Source organism: Mytilus californianus, unplaced genomic scaffold (genome assembly GCF_021869535.1).
Source record: "Mytilus californianus isolate M0D057914Y unplaced genomic scaffold, xbMytCali1.0.p SCAF_12, whole genome shotgun sequence".
Lineage (NCBI taxonomy): Eukaryota > Metazoa > Mollusca > Bivalvia > Mytilida > Mytilidae > Mytilus > Mytilus californianus.
This window is the reverse complement of record NW_026262604.1, coordinates 52,896,289-52,912,702: the sequence shown is the minus strand read 5'-3', so window position 1 is coordinate 52,912,702 and position 16,414 is coordinate 52,896,289. Positions and strand designations below refer to the sequence as shown.

At 31.8% G+C, this 16,414-nt stretch overlaps 1 protein-coding gene and 1 long non-coding RNA gene across 2 annotated transcripts; both read left to right on the top strand.

Annotated features, from left to right (window-relative positions):
- Positions 1-673: 673 nt before the first annotated feature.
- LOC127722011 (uncharacterized) lies at positions 674-2,583 on the top strand. Its single transcript, XR_007991597.1, has 3 exons — positions 674-744; positions 1,914-2,013; positions 2,399-2,583. It is a non-coding gene; the product is annotated as an uncharacterized LOC127722011 (long non-coding RNA).
- Positions 2,584-6,168: 3,585 nt separating this feature from the next.
- LOC127722002 (uncharacterized) lies at positions 6,169-14,883 on the top strand. The gene is made up of 4 exons (XM_052228856.1): positions 6,169-6,334; positions 10,814-11,143; positions 13,339-13,434; positions 14,160-14,883. Exons 1-4 carry the CDS (start codon positions 6,289-6,291, stop codon positions 14,708-14,710), a joined length of 1,023 nt encoding a protein of 340 aa, XP_052084816.1. The 5' UTR covers positions 6,169-6,288; the 3' UTR covers positions 14,711-14,883.
- The last annotated feature ends 1,531 nt before the right edge of the window (positions 14,884-16,414 follow it).

Sequence of the window (16,414 nt, the reverse complement as noted above, 5' to 3'; positions counted from 1 at the left end):
ATTTATTCAACGTTGAAATTGGAACGTTGATTCAACATTGAATAAACGTTGATTTTAAATAAGTATTTATTGTAGATCTATATAAAAAAAAAGATTCATCCAATCAAGGTAGTACATGCATAACGAGGGGGGAGGGGGCGGTGCATACCTTTTGTGTGAAAAATTTGGTTGATTATATAGGGAATCAATGAAGAATGACTTAAGCCCCCCCCCCCCCCTTTTTAGGTCAATCAGCGCCCCCCCCCCCCCCCTCTCCTTACAAAAAGTTCTGGATCCGCCACTGAAAGATAATACCAGAATTACTGCAATTGATTATGGGTGTTTTTTTACCTGTTGCTTACAACGAAGAATACTTTTCTTTACATTGAAATGGCCCTTCAAGGCATCCACTATTAATTTGTGTGTGTGTGTGTGTGTGTGTCTGGGGGTGGAGGTGGGGGGGGGGGGGTTAAAATGTTAGATACAGAATTTCTTTGAAAAAAAAAAGAAAAACCACAGTAATCATATCTCACATGATATTTATGAATAATTTCACATAATGATAACATGTACAGAAATTTGAAATAATGTGATTATTTACAAAAATCTCGAATTTTTCATATTCATATTTTCGCGGTGTTTTAACAGACGGGAAGTTAAGATTACACATGCGCATTCCATCAGCCCACTCTTTTCCTGTTTAAAAGAAAGGAAAAACAGAGGACGAAGTCGACGAGAAACTTGCCGTTATCAAGTATCATTATGGTAAGTAGATGTTTCTTTGTGTCGATAACTGTTTTTCATTGTTTGAATTGTATTAAAAAATGCTGAATAAGTGTCAGTATCGCTCAATCAGAGAAAAATATAACGTCAACAAGAGTGTCCTATCGTAGAACACGTGGAAGGGCCATAGTGAACAATATAATATATAATTTCCACCAATTTTGCTACTTTTAAGAGCTTTTAAGGTTGAATGCATATTTGTTTTGTCTTCAGGTAAAATTAGAGGCATTTACATGCTTGAAGTGTCCGGCAAGAAAAAAGGGGGCTACTAGGTCTCAACCGCTTTACACTAGTAAATCTAAATGGGATTGGGTGTTCCCAACACGTATACTATAGATATGTGTCTTCTTTCAGTTTAAGGCTCGGTTAATTGCACAATTTTGACGATTGTAAACAATAAATTCGTTTGGATAACAATATATTGAACGATCATGAGCAGGAATTTTTAAATGTGATATATTTGTATTATTTTTTCAATTACATTAAATAATACCACAAAACACAATTACTTCACGCTATGGGAAGGCGACTAGAATATTTGTACATTATTCTTTCACCTAATTTACCTTTCTACACAAGTCATTTTATTTTTATAACAACATGTCAGTCTGACCCTTATCTGATCCCCAGTCGCTGGTTGTGTAAATACGAGAAATGATATTAACATAGCATTTGCGCCAAATCAATTGTAGACACTTTAAAATCAATATGACCATACATTAAATAAAAAAAAAACAAAAAGACGACACATCTTACAGTAAATAATAACAACAAAAAGACACACATAACATATTACATACATAAGAAACTTTCATCAATTCGTTTACTAAGAAAAATAACATTTAATTTATCAAATGCTAGGCAGACACAAAATTCAAAAATATGTATTCACTACAAAGACAATATTTATGTGGCGGGTCAAGACAAATAATACAATAAAAAGAATAAGCTGAATTTAAAATAAAGGAGGTAGCCAAGATTGTGATTAGCATAATTGAGGATTTACACAGTGAAAACTATTTTGAAAATATTCATAGACTTCGTATTCATAAAACTTTATCATGTACTCGTCTGAAATGCGCATTTAACCCGCTGAACATTAACTTACAACAGATATCCATAATCTTGAACATGTATTATCTATTTAACAGAAGTTTGTCAAACAAATTAAAGGCTGAAAGGAGTTTTAAGTGAAGCAAAATCAAAATTCATTTTTGGGAATTCCAATCTACATGCATAAAATCAACTAAGGTATGTATTTTAGAAACTTTTTATACCATATTATTTTTATCTAATCTAAAGTGTTCTATTAAAGTTCTGTAGAATATGATATTTTAATTAGGGATTTATTCTTTCAGTGTAAGTATTATTTATTAACACCAGGTGCTGTGCTCATACTTCAATATTTTCTCTACAATCTCATCAGCACCTTTTATAGATATCAATAAATTGTTTCCAGTAAAACCTTCATGGAAATTTTTTGCTAATGCTTAGCTTATTTCTTTATATGCTTGCCATTATCGTTTAGTTTTCGTTGCAATTTGAAGATATCTAGAAACAAATTTAAGATGGCTCAAGTTTAGGATATCTTTTCAGGACATACAATTTATATTTATTATCATCTTATTTTTTCCAGAGATTAAGTATACTGCAAAAGTATAAAGATGTCACTGAGAAAAATATAGCTGATGAAAACGCCCTCTACCTGAAGTCTGCGGCAGAAAAAACTTGGGGTTGTTGAAGAAAGTTGACATGCAAAAAGGAAAAAAGAGACAAAGATATCGAATGAATTTATAAAATAAATCTTGTATCAAAAGAAATATCATTGTATTACCATAGTTAATGTTGTTCTTCGGTAAATGTGTATTCGTGTAATGGATTATACCAATTATAGCCTAGGTGTGAGGGTTATATATATACCATCAAGGGCATTTAGTTTCTTGTGAAGAGTTTTCTGGTTATCAGCGTTATCTTATTTTCATATGTTTATAATCATTCAGTACACTTGTTGGCTCTTATAATGTCTTCGCTATAATTCTTTATATTTGGTCAGGCGCTTAACAAGGACAAATTGTTACTTATGAGAATTGTTTAAAATTCTACATCTTCTTTCTGTTTTGTGATGCTTTCTGTCATGGGATTAAAGTGAGTGTCATAATTTATGCAACCTGTGTAATAAAATTCACTGAATCATTTGTATTTCATAGCTAATCAGAACATGAAAAACTGCAAGTAGTAATAGATAAAATTATGAGGTGTGTCCACTTGTATATCTATAAAGATAATTATTATAGTTATCTTTATACAAGTGGACACACAATCATTTCAGCTATTCCTACTTGTTGTTTTTCTTGGTCTAAATAGCTTAATACACATGATTCAATGAATTTAACAGGAACTCCCAAATATATTGGACAGTACAGTAGATCGCACCAACACCTAACTTACTGAGAAAATAAACACAGAAGCCAACAAAGATGTAAAGATATGACATTCATGGTCTAGAGTATTGAATATGTACAAGCAAGGAATGTTGTATCAGTAACAGTCTATTTATCTGGTTCATTTTTGTCTTGGGGGACAAACCAAGACATAAAAAACATGCAAGTTTCAGCTGGCTATCATCAATAACAACAGCACAAGTTTGGAAAGCAGGTCAAAATATATATTTTATGTACTTTCAACTACTATTCAACCTTGAATCAACGTTGAATGGATGTTGAAACTTCAACGTTGAAGTTTCAACGTTAATTCAAATTTTCAAAATCAAACATAAATTTGACATTGTTTCAACGTTGAGAAACAAAACAACGTTGTTTCAACGTCGAATCAACGTTGAGTGCCTGCTGGGGAGGTAGTTACAACAAATTCCAGTTATAATATAAGTAACTCATTCTTCAGTGAGAAATTTTTTCAATTTCGATCTCTCTATTTGCCAAAAATTGCAGTGAAAAAAAACTTAAGGGGTTACTTAAGAAATGTCTCAAATTGAATTTTATTAGACATTTGAAAAGCATGATAAGAGATTCCATGTCTCATGCTGAGCAGAGCAAACTAAAGACTTAATCTTAATTTCAAACTTGACTTTAGATTTTAAAATTTTGTTAACTTCAAAAACCAACAAAAAAGAATCTAATTACACAAATTTAGACTAAGTAACCTCAGTCTCAGATTTAGAGAGATCGTTAGGAAAGAAAATTTGATGGTCAAGGAAAAATAGTTGCATTACCTCGTCAGGATAGAATATGCAAGTTGTATCCACTCAACAGAGTAGAAGATGAACAAGGGTGTAGCTGCCGTTAGGCACTTTAGGCACGTGCCTACACATAACTTTTTCACAAATATTTTTTTCTAATTAAAATTAAAAAAATAATATACAATGTTATCTGTAGATGCACGTGAACTCGTCAAAACTCTGTATCTATTTATCAAATGAATTTGTAAACTAGTCTATCACCCTTAGTGAATGGAATATTGGATATTATTGAATATAGGTATAAGAAGATGTGGTAGGAGTGTCAATGAGTCAACTCTCAGTATAAGTCAAAATTTGTAAAAAGTGAACCATTATTGTCAAAGTATGGCCTTTCCACCATGAGCCTTGGCTCACACCGAACAGCAGTATGTCAATATATTCCACCTTATATAGAAACTAGAAACTAGAACTTTGGTTCAGATTATTTCACTTCTATCAACAAATACTTGAATGAACCTCAGCATGCTCAAAACCCTGACATTTTATTCTTAGATCTATACATGATTTTTTTTTATTAATTAGTTATTTTTCAACTAACCTTCCATGTTGTTTTCATCCGACTCTTGTCTAATTTGGGCTTCTGGATGTATAAATATGCAGTCACGTCTGTCAGATGCCTAGTGTAGAGAGAATTCCACGCTCTCTGCACGTCAAGAAACTTGCAACAACTCTTTGAGGAATTCGTATAGATGGTCTACTAGAATTTCTGTTCCTATCCTTTAACCCTCATTTTCCAATGCATGGCATTTCCAAATTTCAAGACCTTCATCCTGGACGACCCTGGCTCTAATTACAGGACTTAGGTACCTGTTGTATTTATTGTAAATTTTTTTTTTCTTTAGCATGTATGAATAATTTGTCACTGGAAGTTTAGCAATCAATCAATCAACTAGCTTTCAGTAACTTCGAGTACTCTCAGATCTACGTGTAATGGATATTATTATTCTAATCCCTAAGCAGGCAGAGATTTTACAGTACACGTTATATATCAGAAAATATAAATCTATTGAATTTTCTAAGATTGTATGAACAGAACAGAACTTCTGCATGAGGCATGATGCCATTGAATTTGAGTTGGTATGTGTTTGTGTGGCTGGGGGATGGTGAATATTTAAGTATCAAAAGATGAATGGTCGATGCGTAGTCCAAAGGATAGTATGATCATATAGCAATCTCAGTGTTAATGTGCCTAATTTTTTAATGTAGGATCGTCAATATTTACTATCAATTGATGTATGATATCAAATATCCTCAATCAGAGTGGAATAGATATGAAACTATTTGTTATAAACAGGGTTTCGGCTTAATAAAGGGCTACGCTGATTCACGCTGGACAATGCATATTCCAAATATTGTTTTTATATTTCCGATTGTGCAGCCGGTTCATTCATCAGTCAGACGGTTTATTGTAAAATTGTGTATATCATGCGATTTTTTTCATGTTTATTATATATCATGATAAAATTACCAGTAAATTTTATGTCTTTTTTGTACACAAAATTTGCAACTAAAATACTGAAAACCGTTTTCCGTCGAGGGGCTTTGCCCCACTGAACCCCCTACCAGGGCTCTGCCCTGGACCTGCTGGGCCCCCAGACCCCCTGCCGATTTGTGCCTACAGTTTATTTGATACCTAGCTACGCCCCTGATGAAGCTGATTTCTTATTTACATGCCGCTTTATACATTGTTATAATAATGTTAGAGAATAAAATCTTAATAAATGTTTTTCATGGATTTCATAACTTGAGGAAATTGCATTTAAACTTGATAATGTCAAATTATTACACGCTGTTTATTTCTAGTATCTTAATTCTGTATTTGAAATTAAAATGGCAAAAGTTCTGTGAGAAATATTCTACCTTGTCAATTTTATATATATATATATATATATATATATATATCTTATGTAAACAAGGAGTTATCCTTCCTTTCATACTGTATTAACAATCTCTCCTCCTTTTATTATTAAACAATTATTATATGGTATGTGTATAAAAATCATAATTATATTGTATTGTCTGTATTAATACATTGATTGATATCCTTGTTATGAGCCTTATGAATAGGCAAATAAAACTATTCTACTCTAAATTAAAATAAACTAAAATTAGACTAAGTTCTAGTTTCGTTTCGTTATAAATATGATGGTTTCCGGTTAATTGGTCACACGATATTTTGAATATTACCTAGTATGTTGAAGTCTCTTCACTGACTGGTACCTCTGATGAATTGTTTTTTTTTTCTTCATTTGGCTTAATTGGATGAGATAATGATCCTGTTTATTTTAATAAACAACTTTATTGTGATAGTCACAGGTAACTAAATTATATGTAATAATAATGCATAGCAAAGATTTTTTTCCTAAATTTGAAATGAAAGTTGTGATTTGAAATATATACTATGTCTCTGTTTGCAGTATAAAGTCTTGGTTTATCTTATTATTCTTTTGCAAATAAAGAGTTATGTTAAGTTATCTTCTATGACAGCTTTATATTAGCCTGAAATCAAATTATTGTTTTGTTTTATGCTTTCAGTTCATGCATATTTCATATTTTTATTTTTTATCAATTAGCCTATATACACTGAACAAAAAAAAGAGAAAAATTGTGTATCAATGATAAGTAGTTTTTGAGTAGTAAAATTTTCAAATTTTGTAACCAATCAAGTTAGTCTCCTTAGCCATGCATGTTAGCCAAAGTGTTGAAAAAATGGGTGAGGGGTACAAGAAATTATTGACCAGAAACATGTACATCCAACCATTCATTTTTTTTCTTTTCAAACGTCTAAGATATATATATATATTTTTTTTTTCAATCATATATAACACAGAAGTTGGAATAAAATGCTTTTTGATCTAAAAAACAAAAGAAAAAATCCAAAATTGACAAAATTGACAAGTTGAACATAGTAAGGGGACGACCATTTGATATTCTGGGGGGGGTGGGGGGGGGGGGGGGGGGGGGGGGGCCGGAGGATTTGTTTTGGATCGGTTATTTATTTTTGTAAACTAAGAGGACAGATTATCTATTTTCTGCACTATTGAAGCAAGATTTTTCATTTTCATTAAAGCAAGGGACTGATTATTTATTTTCACAACTATATTTATAATATTCGAAAACATACAATTTTTAAATTATTTGTTTATTATAAATAATTCATGAATAGTCAAGTCATAATGTACCATTTAATCAGAATTAATTATTATCCTCTGCAGAAATGAATCTTTTATATCCCCCAATGCATATACATGTATTGCATACATACACAGTATTAAAGTTTGGTTGAAACTAAGGCTCTTCTAAAAGTATTGGCAAACATGTTTCGCCGAGCGGAGCGAGGCAAAATTTTTTTTGAAGGGTTTTTGAACCGCTGAAGGCCCAAGAAGCTATAGAACAAATGATGCAAAATCATGCCTTCTGGGTGTTCCCCAGACCCTTTGTTAAACTGAAAATGCAAGTTCTGTTTTAATAATTTTATGACAATATTTTGGTCTCAAAGCAAAATCACGTTATAGATTCAGTGTAAGACTTAAGTTTCTAGGAACAACATCAAAAAACAAATATGCATGATATTAAAAGCAAAAATGTAATTCACATAGTTAAGTCTGTGGCTGCTGTGTTTTTTTAAACTCATGATCAAGTTAATAATAAAATTACTAAATTACAAAATGAATGCAACACTAACAGAATACAGAAGGGCAATCATTGAACAAAAGACAAATAAATAAGAAACATTGATCCCGAAAAATCAGGGGCTACGTCTGAGGGAGAACAGAACTTGCCTCTTGCAAGGCACTCACGGTGAACACAATTTGATATGGAGACAAGCGTTTGGTTTTGAAATTTCCTACATGAGGCATTTGTCTCAATGTAGTTACGGCCCTGATTTAATAAAAGTGAGGTAAGTGTTCCTGAGACAATTAACCTCAAGTTAAATGAAACAAATTTTCTGACATTTCAAGTATATTTAAATAATATTTATACTTTTATTTTTAAAAGATATGGGAAGTGTTTCCCGATTTTTTTTTTTGGAAAAAAGATGAATTTATGAAGAATCTGGTGCCATCTCATACTTTCGATTAGACCTGTTGAGTTATTTATTTTCAATACATTGCAAGTCAGGTAATTTATTTTCAAACTACCACAGAACAAACCATTTATTTTTGTGATTATCAAGGCTGAGTTATTTATTTTCAAAATCCTCCTGGCCCCCCCCCCCCCCCCCCCCAGAATATCAAATGGTCGTCCCCTAAATTATACATGAAAAAGCAACAAAATTTTATAAAACTTTCTTATATCAACACCTACCTTTAGTTATTTTTTTAAGTTAAATTTATTCAAATTGGTACACTACATCTTTAGTGAAAGTATGAAAAAAAGTTTCATTGTGAAACTGTATTTTTTTTTATGATAATAGCCCAAAAATGGGTAAAAATTGATGAAAAATTGGAAAATCATCAAAATTGGGTTCTTTGAAATGGCCGTAGCAAAAAAAAAAAAAAAAAAAATGCACCACCTTATGATTTTTTCTTCATCAATTATTTGTTAAAAGTCATATAAACCCAAAATTCAGATTAAGAAAAAAAGTTTTATTCTAGAAATGTTTGGCTCCTCAGAAGTGTACATCCTTAAAATATATAAGCAGATAACTGGTTTATCAGTTGTATCGTATAAAATATCTTGTTTTCCTGTACACTTCAGTTAATTTTTTTTAAAAGAAAACTAGTGTTCCGATATCAGCGTATCTATATTAAAATTATAAAATAAACGTCTGTGGCCAATCTGGTATTGTGGCCGAAATGATCTATAAAGCCCAGCAACCGGCCTAATTCCAAAAATTCAGTATATGGTGTTGCCATCCCTGCCATTAACAGGTGACGATGACGGCGTATGGACAATATTCAATCAGGCTGGTCTTTCTTGTCTAGTGTGAATACTTCGTTCTTACTCTTGCCATACGTGTTAGCTGTTTGTCATATCCGAAGATAGCGTTGGCCTAGGCATTAAACAAATGTTAGGTTGTTGATATTCGGACAGTAGGCCTTCAAACGTTACCCAACTTGAATATTCTTAAATCCGGATGACCTAAATAATGATGAAACGATAGTAAAAGTTGGTGGGCTATAAAATGTTTTTTTTTAATTGGTCATGTACTGCGACAACTTTGTCACAAAAATGCAATTGCGTTTTTTAGGGGTGGATTTTTGATAATTGGGGAAAGGGGGAAATGATATTTTTTGCAGATTGGCTATTCATATTCAACGTCGGTATGCATCCTAAATTTTTAATTAATTTTTTTCTTTTTTGTACAGTTAAACTAGATACGGACGTATAACGGACGTAGTACAATATGTTCGTAAAATATCCGTGAAACTGATCTTCAACATTCGTTTAATGGACGTCTCGTAAACATTCGTATTACTGGTGTATAATCACGGGGTTTATTTTTTCATTATTTAAACATTGCATAATATTTGCTTTATACATTTCTTCCATTTAAACATTAAGGAACTGATACGGCAAGTACGGGCCTGCAAATAAATTCTTTAAAGTCTAAATTAAAAAAAACGTTTAAACCTATGGTTGCGTCGGATTAAAACTGCAATTTTTATACGTGTGCATGTAAAACAACTTTCTTGGTAGAGGGGTGTTTTTAAACCCTGCTGACAGCTGCCATTGGCGATTGCCAAATAAATGGATCACTAGATGTGAAAAAATGGATCTTAATATTAATTTGATACCAAACAGAAAACAATAAACTTGCGGAAAGGTGGTACTTTCGTGGGTACCAATTTTCGTGCATTAACGAAAACTTACATATTCGTGGATATTCAAGATCGTGGTTTTCCCCAAGTCTGCATACAAGCCTATAGAAAATGTGTTTTTCGTTGAAAATTTAATTTCGTGGTTCATTTGTACCCACGAAATCCATGAAAATTGGAATCTCACGAATAAAAATGAATCCACAGTATACCACAAACATGAGATGCAAAGAAATTTGTACATAATATCCGGATTTCGACAATTAATGTCTCTTCAGTGCTGTTAGGGATCGAAACGTAGTTGGAAGGCCAAATAATTTACCTCAGTTTAGGATAGACTCTTGAATTTTGAGGAGTCGAAATAGGATGAACGGATCATATAAACCCGAAGGAAAATATAATACAAGCCTACCGAAACAATATAAACATTTCTCTAATTCTTAGCTGATTAATTTTTTTCCGGACCTGTTGGTTATTTTAATTTTATCAACGTGTGGTTCGTATGATCTCAGATGTTCATTGGTCAAATATTCTTGCTGTACCCCTATTTTTGACATTTGTACCTATTGTGTCTGTTTGTTTTGTTCACGCATCGTTGTCAATATAATGGAATTTGATGCGACTGTCATACAAGTGAGAGGTTTAGCTAGCTATAAAACCAGGTTCAATCCACCATTTTCTACATAAGAAAATGCCTGTACCAAGTCAGGAATATGACAGTTGTTATCCATTCGTTTGATGTGTTTGTTTTTTTGATTTTGCCATTTGATTGGGGACTTTCCTTTTTGAATTTACCTCGGAGTTCAGTATTTTTGTGATTTTACTTTTTTCGAATAAGATGATTGGTTTTTTTGTACAACCTCTTGTTTAAAAAAGATATTAAATAGAATTAAAGGAAAATAAGTGCTTAAACAAATTATGGGAAAAGAAGTGCTATTTCTCTACATTTATGATACTAACCCTTGACATGAAATTTCAACTTACAAGTAAAAAAGAAAACGTAATAATGTTGCTCTATGTTATGTCTTTATAGGTGCTGTCATCAGCTTTCATATCAATACAGATAGCATCATTGGAGAAACAGTTGTTCTACCTTGTGAAAACAAACAAGGCAACGAATTAGTGCAATGGACACGCCGAGACAAAAATACTGAAAAATCTTTTACAACTGTATACACTGATGGGTGGCGAGTTAATCCAGGTTTGCGGCTTCATGAACGACTGATGATCATTGGTTCGAGAGGTGGACAAGATTATGGATTACAAATATCCAATGTAACAATGTTGGATTCTGGATTGTACAGATGTGCAGTGGATACCATTACTAATCTGACTTATTATTTTGTTACTTTAGAAGTTAAAGGTAAGGGGTCTAACAATAACCTAAATTAAAACAAAATTTTATATAGAAGTCTTCTACAATATCTGTTTAACAAAAGGAGTATAGTATGATTTGAAGTTGATTTCATAAACTTGAATCAATCATAATGTAGTTTTTAATATTTGCTTTTCATAGTCCTGAAAAAAAGTGAATTTGGCGGCAATTGGGTCCATTGGACACACAGATGCTAATAATATTATACAATGCACACCTCCTTATAAATTGCTAGTTGACAATTATGCCTTTTGAGATATTTGAAGAAAGTCACCTAATCATCAACCGTAACCCAATACGTAAACATTTTTGTTAACAAATATACATGGATATTTACAGGTACGAATGTATTACACTTTTGTGATTATCATAAATTGCTTATTAAAATTGCGTAGCCAAATTATGCTTCAAAATGTATCTTAGTTCAAAACTGTTGGAAATAAAAACCGCATGAAATCATTAAACAAATTATTTATTTTCGGGCTTAACGCTTGTACTTTGAAACTGTTTGTTGAATTTCAATGATTGTTTCATTTGATTTCATGTTTTGAACCGGAAAAATACTCGGAAATAATCATAATAATTGCGAATAAATCATTATCACAACATTTCAATGTTTCCAATTTGCTGTACAATACATCCTTGTATGCGTGTTATTAGGAAATAACGTGATGAGAATATTTGATCTGTTTCCTTATACTAAAACACTATGCAATTTGACCTTATTCTTTTGAGTTCGTTTTGTTAGTCTCCTGACCTAGGTAAAAACAAAAGGGGGTAAGGATGAAATCTAAACGAATAGTTCAACCCTGCCAAATTTTCATTGGTCCGGCCGTCCTAAGTCAGATAGATACCTTCTAAGTAGTTGTATATTGTCATGATTGTGTTAATGATTTTATCGTTCTAATATTGTACATATAATGATGTTATTCATTATTTCGAAAGTAGATTCTTTAATATTTTACATATAATAATGATTTTCATTATTTTGAGTTTGGATTTTGAGCAGACTGTTAATTGTATGGACACTTGTCCGTAGGTGAATAGTGTATGTTGCCCTCTAGATGACTCTGACCTCCTTTAAATTTTATTGAAAGATTTTCATGGTCTGTCAACGCAAAAATTATGATGTTAATGATGATGTGAATGATGATATATATATATATATATATATCACTGTTTAACGTCCATTTGCAAATTAAATGCGTTTTCATGACGATAAATATTATATCAACATGAGCCACACTGAGCTGCCGTTTTAATGTGCTGGTTCACAAGCTTAATATTGCAGTTCGCAGGAAGACATGTCACCCTTTCTGGATACCTTGTTCTGACTCCATACAACCAGTCTTTGCTCTGACATTTAATTGCCGAGTGCTTGCTGGATTAACAGGAACAACTCAATTCAAATTTTTGATGTAATCCGACATGAGATCGAATCTACGACCTCCCACAATCGAGACGAATAATCTACTTTGAAACCAGCGTCGGTTTCATAGTGATTAAGTTGTTTGCCCACATATCATAGACGTGTCATACCGTAGTTGTCTAATTGTTTGTTTTGTTTCTGAATTAGTCAATGTGATTTTGGAGTTACTTTATTGGGTAAGACGTTTTTTTTTGGTCTATTATAACTTTCTGTACCAAGTTGTTATCCATTCGTTTGATTTGTTTGAGTTTTTGATTTTGCTATTTGATAAGGGACTTTCCTTTTTGAATTTTCCACGGAGTACAGTATTTTTGTGATTGTATTCATTTCGATATATGGATAATGACCCGCACTTGAATTCTCCAGTACTCAACTGTAACTTAATTGATTTCTAGCAAAAATTAAAGTAAAACATGTAAATATATTTGCTAGGGGTCTAATTTACTTCAATTTGGTAGTGGCTATTCATCACTGCAGGCTTTGCAGTGATCCTGAGTAAGATAACAGATTAACTAATTTACTAGCTTTTTCTTTGAGTTTTTGGTTTTTTGCATTGTGTTTATAAATAAATTCAAATCTCTTCTATTGTGTTAAAGAAATACAATTTTACCACTGTAATAAATATATTTCCTTTAATTGTGTTTAGCCAAAAAAAAAATAAAAGAATTTTAATGACAAAACTTTCAAAAAGGTTTGTAAAAAAACAACCATCTTCTTTGATGAAAAAACATTTTTTACGTTGTTTTTTTTTCAGATAAATATAAGAACCTGAGAACCCATTCTGCATATACCGTAATTAATACAACATTTCCATTTATGAAGAACACAGAAGTTACCAGATTCTTTTCTTGTAAATCATGTATTTATTTACCTCATAACATTTGCAATGCCAATTTCAAGTTAAAGAATATATGGTATAAACAAAAATAACATAATTATAATTCCATGACAAAACAAGAAAATAAACATAATACGAAAAATATAACTGTTTTACAACACAAGTTCCATTAACAACCGACACATCTCTCAGAGATAACATCCATGCTTTATGCAGATTTTTATTATTTTTATATTAGACTTCAAGAAATAGTATGAAACATACAAAAAAAGTTAATCGATTAAAATATTGGAAAAAACAAATATAAGACATTCCTACCATTGCAATAGAAAAGTAAAGTGACAGTAACAGTAAAAGCACATCCGCGAGGCCACATATCACCAGAATACATTGAAAACAAAATAAACTAGAAACTGGCATATCAATTGGAAAACAGGTATTGCTTGACATTTTTAAACCGTAGGATTGCTTGGATTTTATCTGCGTATTGTCCTTCCAAGGGCAAAAAGACAGACTACCACGCACAATAAAGGTATCCATAATGGTTATCTGTCATACAGAAAATGTATTTCTACATAACAAGTTGTTATTTATAGGAAGAACCAAGGATTTGTATACTATACAAATCCTTGGAAGAACTTACTTTAATTTTGCAGATTTTTTCCACTCACATATGTAGGAATAAAAAAGAAAATTAACACATCCATCTATATACAAATTGCATTGTTACATTGTAGCGATTCCCATTGTTTCCATCCTGTCGATTCCGCCAATTATTATTGTGGTTGTTCTAGCATTGATTGCAGCAATTATATTATTTCAAACAAGACGCAAGAACAAAGTATCATCTTCACCAGTGAATAATCAACCGGACGATATTGAAGAAGTCCAGCAAAATGATCATTATTATGATAAGGTCGATTACGAGGAGATTTCTTGCGAAGTTCAAAACAATTCTCTTAATAATGAACCATCGTACCATTACCCCGATTCAAAAAATGTCGAAACAATATTGGTGAATCAGGAAAACCCTTTGACAGGGCCATCACAGGAAATCTACAGTAAAAACCAAGCAAGCGTTTCCGAACAAACCGAGGACTATTCCTATGTGAGCAATCTTTATCAACCCCTCACTGAACATTGGGGACTTTACTCCCGTACATATGCACAATGTCCACCATTTCAAACTGGTAATGATTACCACAACATTGCTGACCCGAGTCAAATGGGGAATATGTATCAGCATCTTTTGGCGAAAAGAGAAGACGTTAAACATATCTATTGCTGATACAAAATTAGTATTTTAGATGTACATATAATATTGGGAGCAGCTTTTCGTTAACTTTCTTTTTACTTTTTCGATTTAAAACAATTGATATTTTTATTGTTATTTTATTATTGGTGCATTGTTATTCAATGTTGTAAATGTTTTGTTTTATAAATAAAAAAGTTCAGTTAGAATTTTTGTATTTTGTCAGCCTATAAATTAATAATTGCATACAATAGATGTCCAACTAACTATCAATTTCAAAGAGTAAACCAATAAGCACGCACAGAAAAAAATCATCAAATGAAATAAGGTGTTGCTTCTCAAACAAAACAAATATGAAGAAGAGATGTGACGACATATATTACGTCAACGAGATAGAACCCAGCAACTCTTACAGCTAGAGTTCATATTGTCTTTGTCTTTAGTGTAAATAATATTTTTTGTTAATTTTTAATTTAATGAATACTTTTTAAAAGTTTGAAAAGTGTTAGTTTCTGGGAATGCGTCGGTCTATAGTAGAGATTTTCAATAAATTGACATGACTCAACGTGATCAACCGATCTAATCATTGGAGTATGATGACAAGGATCTTAATTGTTCTGCATTTAAGTTTTTCCTGTTCTGCGGTTATGTTTTTCCTGTTTTAAATACTCATTGTTTACATATGTTTTATTTGATATTCAACAGTGACCTTTTTTCTTTACATATTGTTTATCAATAACATTAACAGTAACAATTTCACTATACCAGATTCACCTAATAAAATCATTCAAGATTTGTTTCAAAATTAACAGACTTAAACAAAAACCGGAGAAAACCGTCAACCCTCATGGTAGGTATTGAGTCCAGTGGTGGTAACAACATGTCTTAAATTATGTTTGGTATTGGAAAACCTATCGCAAATATCAGGTTTATAACTTTGTACACCAGAAGCGCGTTGCGTCTACATAAGACGCATTGGTGTCGCGCGAACATTGATATATGACATCAGTTAAAGTTATTAACATTACAATGATGAAAATATTATAGTTCAACGGGGAATTTAAAAAAAAAATTATTATTTATCATATCAGCTTCTTATTTTTTGTCACATTAGTTTGTAGATGCGTTATGATATCTACAAAAATATACATTTTCTGTTTACAGTTTAGAGTATTTTTGTTTGTATTTGGTTTTGCCATCCACCATAGGACAATGAATAACATAAATGCTTTGCATCGATTAGCGCGATTACCAATTTTTACACATGTTACAATACATGTAATAGTTTTGTAGTAATCGTGACGGAAATGACTGAAAACGGACACTGCAGGCCTTCACATTATCTTTCATATGACATGTTTTAGAATACTTTGTTCAGTAAAAACAGCTGTGTATGGATAAGCGTATACGTACGTTAGCCATACGTGTTAATTAGGGATATACACGCGTTATTTTCCAGACATTGGAAGTAATTGGTCCTTTTTGTATTCGTTTTACTTTGTTTTACTCTTGATTTTTTTTGTGAGAATTCAAATCTCTTATGGAGAAAATGCTTGAAGGTTAATTTGGTAAGAAATATATATTCTTAACAGCAATAACATTTAGCATCACCTAAACGTTTGCTCAAATGATATTTTGTTCACATTTTACCCATATTTTCGTATTAAAGGGTCATTGGATGTCAAATTCATGTTCACCGATTTGACTCAAATTTCCATATTTAATTAATAGCACACTAAA

Bases quoted from the DNA above. Each gene is read 5' to 3' on its own strand.
- LOC127722002 (XM_052228856.1), top strand. From the start codon at position 6,289: ATGATCCTGTTTATTTTAATAAACAACTTTATTGTGATAGTCACAG. The intron at 6,335-10,813 runs GTAACTAAATTA...ATGTCTTTATAG, and splicing joins CTTTATTGTGATAGTCACAG to GTGCTGTCATCAGCTTTCAT. The intron at 11,144-13,338 runs GTAAGGGGTCTA...TTTTTTTTTCAG, and splicing joins TGTTACTTTAGAAGTTAAAG to ATAAATATAAGAACCTGAGA.